The following is a 16,120-nucleotide window of genomic DNA, read 5'->3' on the forward strand; positions in this document are numbered from 1 at the left end:
TATAGAGTTCTGTTGCTGGTAACCCAGTATAGTCTTAGAATAAAATTAACCATGCTTGTTTGCATTCACTGTTACTTCTGATTTGGCAAGGTACCGCTGTAGACCTAAATTCGTAATTGTAAAATTCACCACTGGAGCACCACAGAAAATACTGTTATGCCTGTATTATGCATTGATTCTGTAATAGCAGTTAAAGTTCTCAATGGTCATCAGAGATGATGGTGAAATTGATCAGTGTACAACTCTTGAATAATTGGCCATAGGGTTCGTACTTCACAAAGCAGCCAATGCAATTGTTGTAATTTATTATCTGCATAACATTGGTTAACTTTGGTATGCAATCAAGAAGTCAAATTGAAATATACATTCTCAAAGGTAAATGCAAAGTTTAAGGTAGGATTGCCAATGTAAGGGGAATACCAAACAGCTTTCTTTCCAACTACAAACGTGACATTCACATTAAATTGTTTAATTGTACCTCATCTATAAAATAGTAGATGGCATAGCACTGGTTTGACTAGTCCTGTGTTTTTTGTCTCACTAATGATAAGAAATCACTAAATAGTCACTTTTAAAAAAAAAATGTTTTGCATTCACCCATGTAGGAAAATGTTTTCTAGAATTTATATATTTTTTTAATCATGGCAGGTCAGTAAACTGGATTAATACTGTGTGGAAAACCCAGTCAGCAGTGTAAGCAAAGGGAAGTACTCTTCATCCACACATTCTGTACTATTCAACAGAATAAAAACATTGTGTCCACCATGAGGTAATGCGATCATGAACCCTTAACTCAGCGTGAAACATGCATAGACTGCTCGTCTTGCCATCATGGTGTAAAAAATGGATTAAAATGTTCCAGGAATACTAGTCAGTGATACAGAATGAAAATCTCTTCTGCAGATTTTTTTTTAAAAGGAATAGATTTTGCACTTAGGACATGAGTTTGTTTATTTGCGTGGCTGAAAAAATATTGTTTGCAGCTAAAATAGAAATCAGTTTGCAGGCATTCTAGGGTATATTTTATCAACATGAGACATTGATTTATCACATCATTTTTCGACACCCCCACAATAAAAATAATCTCAGCTGCACCACTTGGATGTGTTGAATTGCATTATGAAAAAAGAAGGTATTTAACAAATAAAAACAGCAGTGAATTCTGTAATGAGTTTTATCCTCATCAAGAAGTCACCTGTTTTTCTCAGCTCCAAACCACTATTTTGTTTGAGTGAAAGGGGTCAATTCTGGATTAAACATCATTTGTAGTTCATTTTGAGATGAGCTAACAGTTATTTTATGAACTGCATGAGATGATTTAATTTAATTCTGCTATGTTTTCTAAAGTAGTAGGTTCGGAAAATAACTAAAAGGATACAGCGCCTAGAATAGGCAGTGACAAGATATAATTTCCCAAGGATTTAAAGAAATAGAAAAGATTTTTTTTCAGGAATGGAAAATCTTAGCCTAGAACTAGGTTCAGTTGTTCCTTACACTAGTGTTTAGTTAGTGCTTTTTTGAGGAAACAGGAAATTCTGATTTTCTGATGCATACCAAAAAAGGGGAATCACATTTAATAAATTCTATTGAAATAAACATGTAAAACCTAATAGACAAGCTCTTAAGCAAGCTCATTGGGATTTTTGTCTTGCTGGCTGTTTCTTTTAAAAGATATATATATATTTGTTCAATTGAAATTTCTTGTATTGTTTCCAAACATGCAAAATGAGGAATTAAGAAAATTGTTCTTGACACAAGAGTAAGAGGCAAGAGTAATAAAACACAGGTTCATTCTAGTCAAATCCTTTGGCTCTACTTGTGTACTGTATCTTGGTTGACTGCTGGCCTTTTCATTACTAGGATAAATATTCACCTCCGTAGGTGGGATGTAGTCTCTCTACGGAAGATCACTGTATCTTTGGCTCTGACAGCTCCGCATACATCATGGACTCTTCTAAGCAATTTGTTTCCCTTTTCCAGATTAACACTCCTGGGCCTGGCAGTAATGAGAGACTGGTCCACTTTTCCCAGGACCCCCATCACCAAGAGTGAGTATAATTTACATCAATGATTCCTCATCATTACTGATGCCCAAACTTATTTATTATCCTTCCTGCTTTGTGACCAATATCCCGGAGAAGCATGGTACTGTGTGACTGTTTTTATTTTAAGCCAAACGTTACTTATATGAAAGGGAAACACCTGCCTTCCTATCTATATGTGACTGTTTGGTTTCACGTTGTGAACTTAAGAGTTTATTAAAACAAGTAAATGCTGAATCAACAAAGAAAACAGAGCTTACTTTACAAAAAGATGTAATAAGCACTATCCATATAATCAGTTAGCCTTAGCACTCTTAAACATGTGGTTAAATGCACTGATCCGAAGGTCCCAATGGAGAGCCATTCTCGATGGGAACACAGGTTGGAGACTTGAAGATACAGCACTCGTCAGGCACAAATGCTTATTGGGATTATGGGATTGGTAAATTTACCCTGTAGTTTTCATTGAATTGGGGTGGATTAACACATGGGCCTATGGGTCCCCAGTAAAACTCACCTTAAAACAGGAAAACCGCATACAACCACTGTATTAGTTTCATTTAAATATAGCATATTGTGATATGATTTACTTTATTATTAATGCTGGTGTACAGGCCTATTTCTTCATGAATTTTATTGCACATTTGTGTTTCAATAGAGGGGCCCCAAGAGTTCTTAATCCGGCTCTGCATGTATATTATATCATGATTACCATTATTGAACCTTTCAAATTAATGGATCAGAAGTGTGACATGATAACTGAACATAGGTGGTGCTGTGTAACCCAGGAGTAAAACTAGGCCCAGTGCAAAATCTGTAAATGTTAATTTAAATAAACTGTTTTAGCTGCTTGGATTTTAGGCATTGAAACTGATGCCATATATATGCATAACAAGCCAAAGTCAATCCACAGACATCATTACACACAAGTTCCATAGTTAAGCATGGTCATTTTTCATATCCTTACTTTTCCAGTCAAAACAGAAAATTTCTGTGTACTTTTCACATTCAATTGTACTAGAAAAAAAACTTAAATCTAACCAGACTTTTTGGCAGAGATAGTTATTCATTTATCAGGATTTAGTTATGAACACTTTTTTTTCTTTACTACATGTGATTTTGTTCACTATGACTCCTGTTTTTGGCTTGATCCTAGCTCCGCTGCAGTCCAGTCCAATTCTGATCCCAGCTCTGGGTCTCATCATTGTTTTGGTGATTTTAAAGTAAGATTCATTAACAGTGAAGTATAGAGCTGCATGCCAATTAAGTATAGATGCTGCAGGAATAGGCCACAAGATCCTAGCTACACTTTACACTTGGACTAGATGTCTTATTTTCTTCCTCTAGGTCAAATGATACACATTTTATTAATTTTACAGTTTAATTCATTTTACAGTAAAAATGTTCCATTGTTTTTCCTTTTAGTATAAAAATACTAGATATGTAACAGTTTTAAGTATTAAGCAGTGTAAATGTGAAGCACACACCCAACTCTGTCAATTTAATTAATCAAAAAAAACTTGAAAAATATCAGAATAGGATTGGGACTGAAGGTTATACAGATAAGTATAAACTAATCAAATATTCCATTCAACAAGATGGATCTGAACTAATGGGACACGACCAGAATACATGTAGCAGAGTGCCCTTGTGTCTGCAGACTCTCCCAGAGTCGTCTGGTATGGAGGGAAAACTATTATGGAGTTGCATTGGGTGCGTATGTGTGGTATACAATAAAAGTTGGCCTGCACACATTTTGATGGTGTTGAGGTTCTTTTTCCCTTAACTAGACAGGAGGTTGAAGCACATTGTATGATGCATTCCATTCAGATGAGTAATACTTGGCCTCCACTTGTAACTAGAGAAATGCCAAGTAATTTGAGTTCCCTTCTTATTGTACCACTGGCACACCTCCCCTCCCCCCCCCATCCTGCAGCATCAATTGTCAGGGAAAGACAGTGACCCCAAAACGTATGACTAAGCAGGATCCCCTCTCATTCCATGACTAAGCTAGACCCTAGAGACTAAAAACAAACAAGTTGCCTCAACCCTTAAAACCACATTTCTGCCAACGCAAATGCAGACAATCCTAAAAACATGAATGAATCAATATGCTCTTTTTATAAGGGTCATGTAAGCAAAACGTAGCTTCATAACAAATACACTTGTGTGTGTATAGCTCATTTAAAATCTTGCATATGGCATGCACTTTCTATCTACCAACCTTGCTTCTGTGTTATGATTATGATTCACACTGTTTATGTCCATATTTAACATTGAAACTGCCTGCATCAATAGTTATAATGGCAAAACCTTATGTCAAAATGTCAACTTTTCTTAGTTTGTTCATGAACCATTCTAATCACTCAAAATGCTTTTTGAAAAAAGTCCACCAATTTCTATGTGTCCAAAATAATGTTTTAAATATAATAAAAATAAGGCAGTTAAATTTATCGATTGAATTGTATTTTGTGTCTTTAACACCTACATAAAATTTTCGATGGAAGGGAAAGGTTAGGAGAATTTTTTTTTACCAGATGGTTGTTAGGACATGGAATGTCTTACCAGAAATAGTGGTGGAAATGGAATCCATAATAGCTTTTAAAAGGGAACTGAATCAATATTTGAAGAAGAAAAAATTAAGAGGGTTTGAGGAAAGAGATGGGGAATGGGACTAAGTGGATAGCTCTTTCAGAGAGGCAGCACAGGCGCAATGTGCCAAAATAACATTTTTCTGAGCTGCAAAATTGTATGGGGTGGAATTTCGACAGGGGTTCCCCTATTTCCCACCCTAACATCGACGGGGACGCTGTTTCTCTGGGTTTTCTGCTGATCTACCATGAAGTTACGGCGAACACTGGAGAGAACCCCTGCGGAATTTACTGGCGTGTGATTCTAAGTTGTTGCTTTTTGTTGTAAAAAGTATGTTTCATTCTCCTGACATCTAAAGCAGAAAAATAGCTCTTTTGGCATTCTAAGAAGCTACTTAACATGTATTTTTTTGTAATGTTAAACAACCACCTTGGCAGTGGAAATTTTCAAGCTGAATGCTTGTTTGCACTCAAATCAAGTCATAAAAGAGTTAGTGAGGACTCTTAAACGTCCCATAAAATGTACCATTAAATAACAGAATATAACAGTATAGCCTGGGGTTGCGCTATTGTAGTGGCTGTTTAATAGCCAAAATGCACGTACTGGACTGCCATGTGATAGCACATGCTCGTAAAGATGTGTGTTATTAAAATCTATCCCTTTTCTCCCACAGCCTTTGGTTTTGCCCTGCGGCCAGGAAGGATCACAGCCAGGTACAAAATACAGCAGCCAAGAACTGTTTGCGTCATGCTCCTGCATATGCAGGGCTCCAGTTCTAGTTTTTTTTAAACCAACTGTTAAGATGTTAACTGGCCAGCACAAAACACCGTGACTTCTTATATTCACAGAATCAACCATAAAAACAATCTGTAATCAGCTTTCAGCCACTCCAACAGGATAGAATAGATTTATTGATATAATGTTGGCACTCTGCTTAACATGCTTGTGGATATATGGTTTCTTTTTTAAAACAAACTTATTTGTATGCATGAGAGTGAAAGAACTCGTTGACCAGTCTGCCTTGGTTTAATTAGCCCTAGATATGAAAATGTTTTGCCTTGCATGTTTCTAGAATGTTTGAACTCTCAAAACCTAGAAAGTAGATTGCCAAAAACAACAAATTTGTTTACTGTTTACAGCAACTTTTCACCAATGACATTTCTGTAATGTGGTTAATGCTTAAATTGTTTTAAAAGTAAACATGAGAAGTGTATTTTTGTAAAACTTATTTTGGGTAGCATTTATACCAAATTACAAATATAACATGGTTATAGATTAATGGAAATATTCAACACTTTAAAATGTAGAAATTACATTTTTAGTCATTTAAAAATCGGTGAGCAGAGATCTGAGTTAGCTGCAGAGGAATTCTGATCCACAAGGTGCCTGCCCTATCTCAGGTTTCTACATTCTCTACCATTTCACTTCTACCCCATAACACTGAGATGCTATTTCTTTTGCCATGAATTAAAATTGTTCCTCTTTGGCAATGTATGATTTATTGTTAGGAACTGCCCTTCAGAGAAGTAATTGCAATGTTGGCCTTAAAATGAGAGTGACTGACCATTTTTTCAGGAGAGTTTCAATTAATAAAAAGTGATAAATATTTTACACATTTACACTTCAGTCTTGGCTCAACTTTATGATACCATAATAGTGTTGCTCTAATTAGAACAACTGTTCAGCAAAGAAAATTTGATCTTCTCAAGGAATTTAACTTCACTGAGAATAAAACAGCATTAAAATAACAGCGGGCTGTTATAGTACAGGAGAATGCCCGTAACAGAAGGAGTTAGATGATAGCATAGTTAATCTTAAGTGAAGTCCCTGCAATATCTTCTATTGATGTCTATATAATTTCAGGCATTGGCTAAAGCCAGATGTTTTCTGGCAAGGAAGTTCAAAAGACTCTTAGTTGGCATCCATAATGAAGAATTGAGACTAATTTACTTGGTACTTGAAAGGACTTTGGTCATTCTTACAGAGTACCATCATTACTAATCACTTTTTTAAAATACACATCCTGCAGTGAAACTAATAAATATATATTTTACATTTCAAAAAAAATTCCTTTCTCCTCCAAAAAAAACACACTTGTTTTGATATTTACCTCAAACACCAAATACTTTCAGTCTGTAGAAAGAGTTATCCAATTAGTCCCATTCCCCTGCTCTTTCCACATTGCCCTGCAAGTGTTTCCCCTTCAAGTATTTATCCAATTCCCTTTTGAAAGTTATTATTGAATCTGCTTCCACCATCCTTTCAGGCAGTGCATCCCAGATCATAACAATGTGCTGCGTAAAAACATTTCTCCTCATCTCACCATGACCTTGTCTTCTAGAATTCTGTTCTATGCTACATCTCTCTGCCTTCAAAGACTTTCTTAAGGCTATCTCCTTGTCCATGCTTTCAGTTCCTCCTTGGGGTCCACCATTTTCTCTTATAATGCTTTTCACATCAAATTGTTTTACATGTACAAGTTGTAGTGTTGCAACGAACAGTACAACAGACCTGTGTTTAAGTGTAACATAGTTGTGTGACTTTCTTTAGCTTGGTTACCTGCAAGACGTCCATGGAGACAGTACACCCAGCAAAACCAGCTCATTACGAACATCCAGTGGGTAAGATAACTGGTTTCATTCAGTGAAAAATATTCACAGCGCTATACTGAATAGATATGTTGGGTTTTTTTTGTAAGAGTTTAGGCGAGGGGGAAGATCTTCAGTGAGCAGTTAATATTTTTTCTGTATGATCTTTAAATCATCGAGTCTACAGCTTAGAAACAGGCCATTTGGCCCAACTGGTCCATGCCGGTGTTTATACTCCACACGAGCCTCCTCCCTCCCTGCTTCATCTAACTCTGATGTGGAGATGCCGGTGATGGACTGGGGTTGACAATTGTAAACAATTTTACAACACCAAGTTATAGTCCAACAATTTTATTTTTAATCCCACAAGCTTTCGGAGGCTTCCCCCTTCCTCAGGTGGTGTGGAACACCACCTGAGGAAGGGGGAAGCCTCCGAAAGCTTGTGGGATTAAAAATAAAATTGTTGGACTATAACTTGGTGTTGTAAAATTGTTTACAATCATCTAACTCTATCAGCATACCCTTCAATTCCTTTCTCCTTTGTGTGCTTATCTAGCTTCCCTTTAAATACATCTATGCTATTTGCATCAACTAATCCTTGTGGTAGCACGTTCTACATTCTTACCACTCTTTGGGTAAAGACGTTTCTCCTGAATTCCCTATTGGATTTATTAGTGACTATCTTTTATTGATAACCTCTAGTTTTGGACCCCCCCCCCCCACAAGTGGAAACATTTTCTCTACGTCTACCCTATCAAACCTTTTCATTATCTTAAAGACCCCTATCAGGTCACCCCCTCAGCCTTCTCTTTTCTAGAGAAAAGAGCCCCAGCCTGTTCAGCCATTCCTGATCAATATATTCTCAGTTCTGGTGTCATCCTTGTGAATCTTCTTTGTACCTTCTCCAGTGTCTCTATATCCTTTTTATAATATGGAGACCAGAACTGTTCACAATATTCCAAGTGTGGTCTAACCAAGGTTCTATACAAGTTTAACATAACTTCTCTGCTTTTCAATTCTATCCCTCTAGAAATGAACCCCAGTGCTTGGTTTGTCTTTTTTATGGTCTTATTAACCTACGTTGCTACTTTTAGTGATTTGTACATCTGTACCCCAAGTTCGCTTTGATCCTCTATCCCATTTAGATTCTTATTATTCAAGCAGTATGTGACCTCCTTATTCTCCTTACAAAAATGCACCACCTCACACTTATCTGCATTGAAATTCATTTGCCAATTACACGCCCATTCTGCAAGTTTATTAATGTCTTCTTGCATTTTGACACATTCTTCCCTTGTATTAACAACACCTCCACAAATTTTGAAATTGTACTTCCCATTTCCGAGTCCAAATCGTTAATGTAAATTGTGAACAACAGTGGTCCCAGCACTGATCCCTGTGAAACACCACTTCCCACCTTTTTCCAGCCTGAGTAGCTACCCTTAACCCCTACTCTCTGTTTTCAGACCATCTCCAACAAGAGAGAGTCTAACCACCTCCCCTTGACATTCAACGGCATTACATCGCCGAATCCCCAACCATCAACATCCTGGGGGTCACCATTGACCAGAAACTTAACTGGACCAGCCATATAAATACTGTGACTGCAAGAACAGGTCAGAGGCTGGGTATTCTGCAGCGAGTGACTCACCTCCTGACTCCCCAAAGCCTTTCCACCATCAACAAGGCACAGGTCAGGAGTGTGATGGAATGCTCTCCACTTGCCTGGATGAGTGCAGCTCCAACAACATTCAAGAAGCTTGACACCATCCAGGACAAAGCAGTCCGCTCGATTGGCACCCCATCCACCACCCTAAACGTTCATTCCCTTCACCACTGGCGCACCGTGGCTGCAGTGTGTACCATCGAATGGATGCACTACAGCAACTCGCCAAGGCTTCTTCGACAGCATCTCCCAAACCCGCGACCTCTACCACCTAGAAGGACAAGGGCAGCAGGCACATGGGAACAACACCACCTGCACGTTCCCCTCCAAGTCACACACCATCCCAACTTGGAAATATATCACCATTCCTTCATCGTTGCTGGGTCAAAATCCTGGAACTCCCTACCTAAAAGCACTGTGGGAGAACCTTCACCACACGGACTGCAGCGGTTCAAGAAGGCGGCTCACCACCACCTTCTCAAGGGCAATTAGGGATGGGCAATAAATGCTGGCCTCGCCAGCGACGCCCACATCCCATGAATGATTTTTTTTTAAATTAAAGCCGCTGTATGATAGTTAACACAGTTATTTAGATAGTTTAAGTATTTGAACTAGTTAATTTCATGGTGTTTGAGGCAGGGGACCGATTTTCATTCAGCCTCAGCGGGTTTCCCGTGCTGTGAGAAACACTCCATGTTTTAGGAGGCGTGTTTCAGCCAGCAGCCAGTTGGACATTGAAATGCTTGTTTGACAGATGTGGATAAAAGGTGAGTTATTGCAGCAGGGCGCTCTGTTCTTTCAGACAAACTTTTGGCTGGGAGATCTTTGTGTTTAGACTGAAAATTCTTAGTTTCCACTCAGAATTGTTCTGTTGACACATATTTACCAACTTTTCGGATCCCCTCAAACTGACACCATCAGGATGGGGGGCAGTATGGCTGCATTTACCAGTACATCCTAGGACGAGCAACATCACCATCCTCGCCAGGCACAGCGTGCACCTCCGCCACTTGGAGCTCCACAACACAGTGCTGCGCCACAGGCACATGCACAAGAGCACAGAGGGCAACAACAGAGAAAACAACGTCGCAGGAGGCACTACCCCCGCCAGAGGGTCTATAGACCGAGGCTCAGCTTCCTGGTCCTCTCTGAGGAGCAGAGCATATGGAGGCTGAGAGTGAGTCGCCAGGTGGTCGCAGACATCTGCAGCCTCCTTCATGCCGAGCTGCATAGGGAGAGAGCAGGAATATGGTATTGAGATAGAGGATCAGCCATGATCATATTGAATGGCGGAGCAGGCTCGAAGGGTCGAATGGCCTACTCCTGCTCCTATTTTCCATGTTTCTATGCTCCCGGCTGGGCCGAGCGGCATCTCATTACCTGTTGCTGTCAAAGTCACCACTGTCCTCAACTTCTTCACCTCCAGATCATTCCAGGGTGCCAATGGGGACATTGCTGGCATCTCTCAGTTGTCTGCACACAAGTGCATAAGGCAGGTCACCGATGGCTTGTTCCGCAGGGCATCGCAATGAGCCGTGCTTGAAACTCAACGGAGGCTGCCATTCTCTCCGTTGCAGACATTCCCGCACTTAACTGTGCCGCCATTCTACTAATGCAGGAGTTGGACTCCTCAATCCTCTGCACTCTTGTGGAGAATGTGCATGGCACTTGTTCCAGTACCTCGCAAATGTGCTGCTGCCCCTCGATCATTCTCCTGTTAAAGGATGGCCCCCGGGGTTCAGCATCTGCGTCCAGCTGAGTAGAGCCTGGAGAGGAGTGCGCCCACCGACGTGGACTCTCCACAGCTGTCCCTGCCACCAGTGTCTGCTCGTGCTCACTTGTGTGTGATGACTCACCAGGTGACAACCCAACTAACTGACTACTAGGACCCCACCCCCCACCAAGGTGTGAGTATCTGCGCTGGTGGATGGCTCGCCAAGATGTAATGGTGCGCCCTCAGATGCCGGGAGCTCCTCTGAGCAATCACCCTTTGCCGTCACTGTGGTCGTTGAAGGGCCTGTAAGAGAACAGAAGGCAATATTAAGCATCATCACAGATGTGTCATGTTGCGATGAGCATACTGAGGTGTTCAACATGGCAAGCCTTGTTAACATCAATTCATGTTGTGTATAATGAATGTTAAAGTTGTGTCACCAGACATTTGTGGGGTGTCAGTCTCGACATCCCCGATGGACAGGCATTCGAGGGTGCGGCTGGTCTCCAGCACCTCCTCCTCCGCATCTGTGAGGACCACAATTTGTTGTGGCCCCCCTCCAGTCCTCGCCCTCTCGTGTGCATTTTCCGCTCTCTTCTTCTAAAAGGGGAGAAAGTACAGAGGTGTGAGTGAGTGATGGTGAACTGGTCAGCCGATGAATGCATTGCTTTCGGTGAGGCTGACCGTGAAAGAGGTGCATCAGAGGATGAGTATGAGGCAGAGCCATCACATTGGATGAGGATTGGGTGAGTAGTAGTGATGGGGTGACTATTGGGGAGGTGAGGAAATGCAGGAAAGTTGAGGATGAGCCTTAAGTGGGTGTGAGGAGAGAAGTGATGGAGTAGTCTTGGCAGTGCAGAATGAGTTGGGGGGTGGGGTGGTGATGTGGAACGCGGAATGCAGGAGAATCAGTAAGTGTACGCACTTTTGCTGACCTAGTTAGGTCATTGAAACACTTCCTGCACTGGACCCAGCTGCAGGAGATGTTGCTGCTGCGGGTGACCTCCTATGTCACCTCGAGCCAGGCCTTCTTGATGGTAGAGGCAGGGCACTTCCTTCCGTCCGCAGGTAAAACACTTCCCTCTTCTTCACCCCAGCCAGTAGCTGCTGCAGTGAGGCATCATTAAATCTTGAAGCAGCCTTGCCCCTGTGCTGCTCCATTGTGCCTTTTTGGTCTTTGCTGCAGCAAAAGCCTTTGGAGCAATGGCCCTTTAAATAGAGCCGCTCCAGCTGCCAGCCTGTCATGCGGGTGAGCAGTCTGCCCACTGTGCAGCTTTAGGACGGCAAACTCGGAAGCCACGATAAGGGCCACCAATTAACTCGTGATTGCGTGGGAAACGGTAAGATTTTATTGGTCAGGTTACTCACGCGTCCATTGACCCTCCCACCGCCATCCTGCCGCTATTTAAAAATATAGCCCATTGTGTCTATTTCCACATGTATACTGATTGGGGGCGGGTGGAAAGGTAAAAATTGTAAAAGAAAACTAAAACCCGACCCCCACTCACCTCCAACCCGCCCACCACCTGCGATCTCTGACCCCCCCCCCGTGGTCTCTGACCCCCGCGCTGTCTGACCTCCCCCCGACTCCCGATCCCAACCCCTCCCCTCCCAATCTAAGACTTACCTGCCAGCATCTGCTTCCTGGCTCTTCTTCCATCCGACTGATGACTAGCCTATCGATCTGGCTGGCCTGTCAGGCGGGAAATCAATAAAAAAATATAAAAGACGTCCTCACATCAAAATGGTACGAACATCCAGGAAACCCGTACTTCCGGGTTTCCCATCAGGAATTCCCCTCTTCCCAGCTCCGGGTTAAAATTTACCCCGATATTTTCTTCTTCATAACGACTGCCTGCTTCCACCTTTGTAACATCACTTCCTCCATCCCTAACTCCAAAACCCTCACCTTCAAATTTGAAACCTCAATGCTCCCCTCCCTTTCTCCACCCTCTAAAAACCTCAGCTCATGCAAAATTCCACTTTATCCTATCGCATCCCAAGTCTTGCTCATTAATTGCCTCTGTTCTATCTGACCGACATTTGCTTCTGGTTCCCCAATGCCTCAAATTTAAAATTCTCACCATTTTTAATTTGTTCCATCGCCTTGCCCCTTCCATCTCTGTAACCTCTGCAGCAGTTAAAATCCCCTGTTAGGTTCCTTTGACTCTGGCCTCTTGTGCATCCCCCCCTTCCCTTCACTCGTTCATTGTAGGTGTGCGTGCCTTCAGCTGCTTAGGCCCTTTGCTCTGGAATTCCCTCCCTAAACCCCTCTACCTCTTAATACTTCTCTCCTCCTTTAAGACCCTCTTTAAAGTCCAATTCTTTAATCAAGCTTTTGGTCACCTATCCTAATAACTCCTCTTTGGCTCAGCATCCATTTTTTCTTCATGCCTCTGTGAAAAAGAAAAAAGACTCAGATTTGTATAGTGCCTTTCATGACCTCAGGATGGCCCAAAGCACTTTACAGCCAATTTTGAAATGTAGTCACTGTTGTAATGTAGGAAACGCGACAACCAATTTTACGCACAGCAAGGACCCACGAATAGCAATGTGATAATGACCAGATGATCTGTTTTAATGATATTGATTGAGGGATAAATATTGGCCAGGACATCGGGGAGAACTTCCCTGCTCTTCCTAGAATAGTGTCACAGGATCTTTTACGTCCACCTGAGAGGGCAGGTTTGACATCTCATCCGAAAAATGGCACTTCCAACAGTGCAGCACTCCCTCAGTATTGCACTGGGGTGTCAGCCTAGATTTTGTGCTCAAGTCTCTGGAATGAGACTTGAACCCACAACCTTCTGACTCTGAGGCGAGAATGCTACCACTGAGCCACGGCTGCCTCTGAAGCACATTGGGATGTTTTTCAATGTTCAAAGTGCCACATAATTGCTTGTTTTTGTTTTTGTTGTTGTTATGATGATGATCTTAAGTTTATGACCACTTGTTACTGGCTCACTGACAAGTGGAAACAATTTTTCTTGATTTACCTTATCAAAACCCCTCATAATTTTGAATACCTCTATCAGATCTTCTCTTAACCTTTTTTGTTTCAATGAAAAGAACTGCCCAATTTCTCAGATTTCTACTCGTAACTAAAGCCTCTTGTCCCTGGTATCATAATGAATTTCTTTAGCACCTTCTCCATGGCCTTGACTTCCTTCCTCAAGAAGGCTCCCTAAAACTACAGACAATCAATAATCCATTCTATGTGGCACCTGGCCAAATGCCTTTAGAAAATCTATAAACATAACATTCACTGCATTTACATTATCAATACACCCTTATTTCCCCAAAGAACTCTATTAAATTTGTCAGAGACGACTTTCATTTTACAAATCCAAGCTGCCTGTCCTTAATTCATGTTTTTCTAGGTGAGTTTTAATTTCATTTACATTGTGGTCTCTAGAATCTTACCCACTACTGGTGTTAGGGTGACTGGCCTGTAATTTCTTTGCTTATCCCTTACTCCCATTGTGACAGAGTTGTTACATTGGCAACCCCCCCCCCCCCTTCTCTTGGACAATGTACCTTTCCAAGGAAAGATTGTATTTGGAACCTCTGTTATTTCCTCTCTGACTTCCCTCAGCATTCTAAGATGCATGCCATCCGGGCAAGTACCTTTTCCACCATTTTTTTTCAGTACTACTTTCTTATGTATAATTATCCTATCCAATTGCTTCACCTCTTCCTGTACCTTTCATTCCCACTACCACAGTCTTCTGTGAAAACAGAGGAAAATATTAGTTTAATATCTCCGCCATTCCTTCATCCACCATAAGATTTTTTTTTCAAGCCTAATTGGCCCATACACTTTCTTTAACTATATTTACTTTTTATGTGTTTAAATTCTTTACTAATCCTTTACTATTTCCCTCTGTTACCTACCTGTCTTTCCTCATGCTGTCTCTTGGCCTTTCTAATCTTTTGTTGCTTCCCCTCTATTTGTTATATTCTATGTGATTTTCTTTTGTGCTATTAACCCTTGATTTGTCATATCTCTTTTGTTAAGTCTCATTTCAATTTCTGTACTTATCCAAGGAACTCTAGATTTTGCTGCACCGTCTTTACTTCTTGTACGGATATGTTTTGTCTGATCATCTCCTGTTGAATGTTTCCCATTGTTTGTGCACTGTCTCATTTGGCAATTTTCTTTCTGGTTAATCTGGACTAGTTCCCTTTTTGATCTGATTGAAATGAACTTTTTCTGCTCAAGTGCCTTTACCGTTTCTCTTTTTTTGTTGTACCTAAATATGCGAAAGTTGCTGTTTACTACAGTTATGTTACCTACTTGCCCCATTTCATTTCGTAGAACCAGATCCAGCATTTCCTCTTTGTTTGTTGAACTAAACGCACACAGATCTAGGAAGCATTGTGGAAACCCCTCCCCTTCTTTTACCTTAGTCTACCTTTGGATAACTAAAGTTACTTATTATTAGGACCATCTTATTCCTAATTTGTCTACATATCTTTTTCTCTATTCCTTTCCAGTGTTCAGCAATCTATAATATACTCTCAAAAGATTTTTTGGTTCCCTTCTTATGCCATAATAGATTCAGAGGGTCTAAACTGTGGCAAGTCGTGACAGTCCGGGGGTGGTACCAGCTCTGTCCCCCTCTCCCCTTAGACAAAAGAAATACGTGCCCCAGGTAGGCACCATATCTGCCACTCGAGTAGCCAGTCTGCCTCTTTCACTGGGCGTACTGGAGACCGATCCTACCCTGATCTGCTCCTAGGCCAGGGACACAGGAACTCCCAACACAGGGAGTCCCTGCCCTTCTTGTGCCACTGGCCTTGTAAGGGGCAGGCAGAGGTTCCACCCCTTACAAAACCCATGGAAACCTCAACATTAAAGCAGAATCAGCATATCTTGGTCCCGGCCTAACTTCTGAGTCGTCTGGTGTATTTTTACCAAAGTTACAGAAACATTGTGCAGGAAGCACCGCATATTTTGGTTCCATTTTCTGATTTTTTTTTTTCCTTGAAAAGCTCTCGTGTCTACAGATAAACTGTGGAAGTAGGCATGTTTGCGGTGGTTTGGAGTCGGCTTTCTCATTTTTAAGAATTTAACCCCCGCCACTGTCCCGCCCATCCTGGGGGATAAAACTCCCCCCATTGTGTTCATTCCTGTTAACAGGGCAGGTTTAGCCCAACTTGGAGTCTTTATTTTACTGTGCTTCCAGTTCAGATTTCTGTTGGCTATTATGTTTTTGAGTTTTTACTCCAGATATTTTGTCTCATTCAGCATCTCAGACCACTCCCACGGCTGAGCCTCCCTTACATAGGAACGTAGGACATTCAGGGACTCAAGCCTGTTCTGCCATTCAGTTCGATCATGGCTGATCTGTGCTTCTTGTAACAAATGAAATTTCTGCATCATAGGCGCTGGCTATCAGTAGCTGTTTTAACTTTACAAATTATAAACAACACTTTTACATTGTAAGATTATACCACATGAAAAAGTTTTTTTTGTTTAATTTTTATGTTAGTAGTGATATGGGGCTCACTGCTT

At 41.3% G+C, this 16,120-nt stretch overlaps 1 protein-coding gene across 3 annotated transcripts in view; it reads left to right on the plus strand.

The window, feature by feature from the left end:
- Positions 1-16,120, plus strand: part of gpatch2 (G patch domain containing 2) — a 220,060-nt gene that overhangs the window by 166,936 nt on the left and 37,004 nt on the right. For all 3 annotated transcript variants that reach the window (XM_067988885.1, XM_067988886.1, XM_067988887.1), the window contains exons 6-8: positions 1,981-2,048; positions 5,308-5,347; positions 7,185-7,255. In XM_067988885.1, the coding sequence (XP_067844986.1) occupies positions 1,981-2,048; positions 5,308-5,347; positions 7,185-7,255 (179 nt within the window). The remainder of the gene's footprint in view (positions 1-1,980; positions 2,049-5,307; positions 5,348-7,184; positions 7,256-16,120) is intronic.

Source organism: Heptranchias perlo, chromosome 8, assembly GCF_035084215.1.
Source record: "Heptranchias perlo isolate sHepPer1 chromosome 8, sHepPer1.hap1, whole genome shotgun sequence".
NCBI classification, from domain to species: domain Eukaryota; kingdom Metazoa; phylum Chordata; class Chondrichthyes; order Hexanchiformes; family Hexanchidae; genus Heptranchias; species Heptranchias perlo.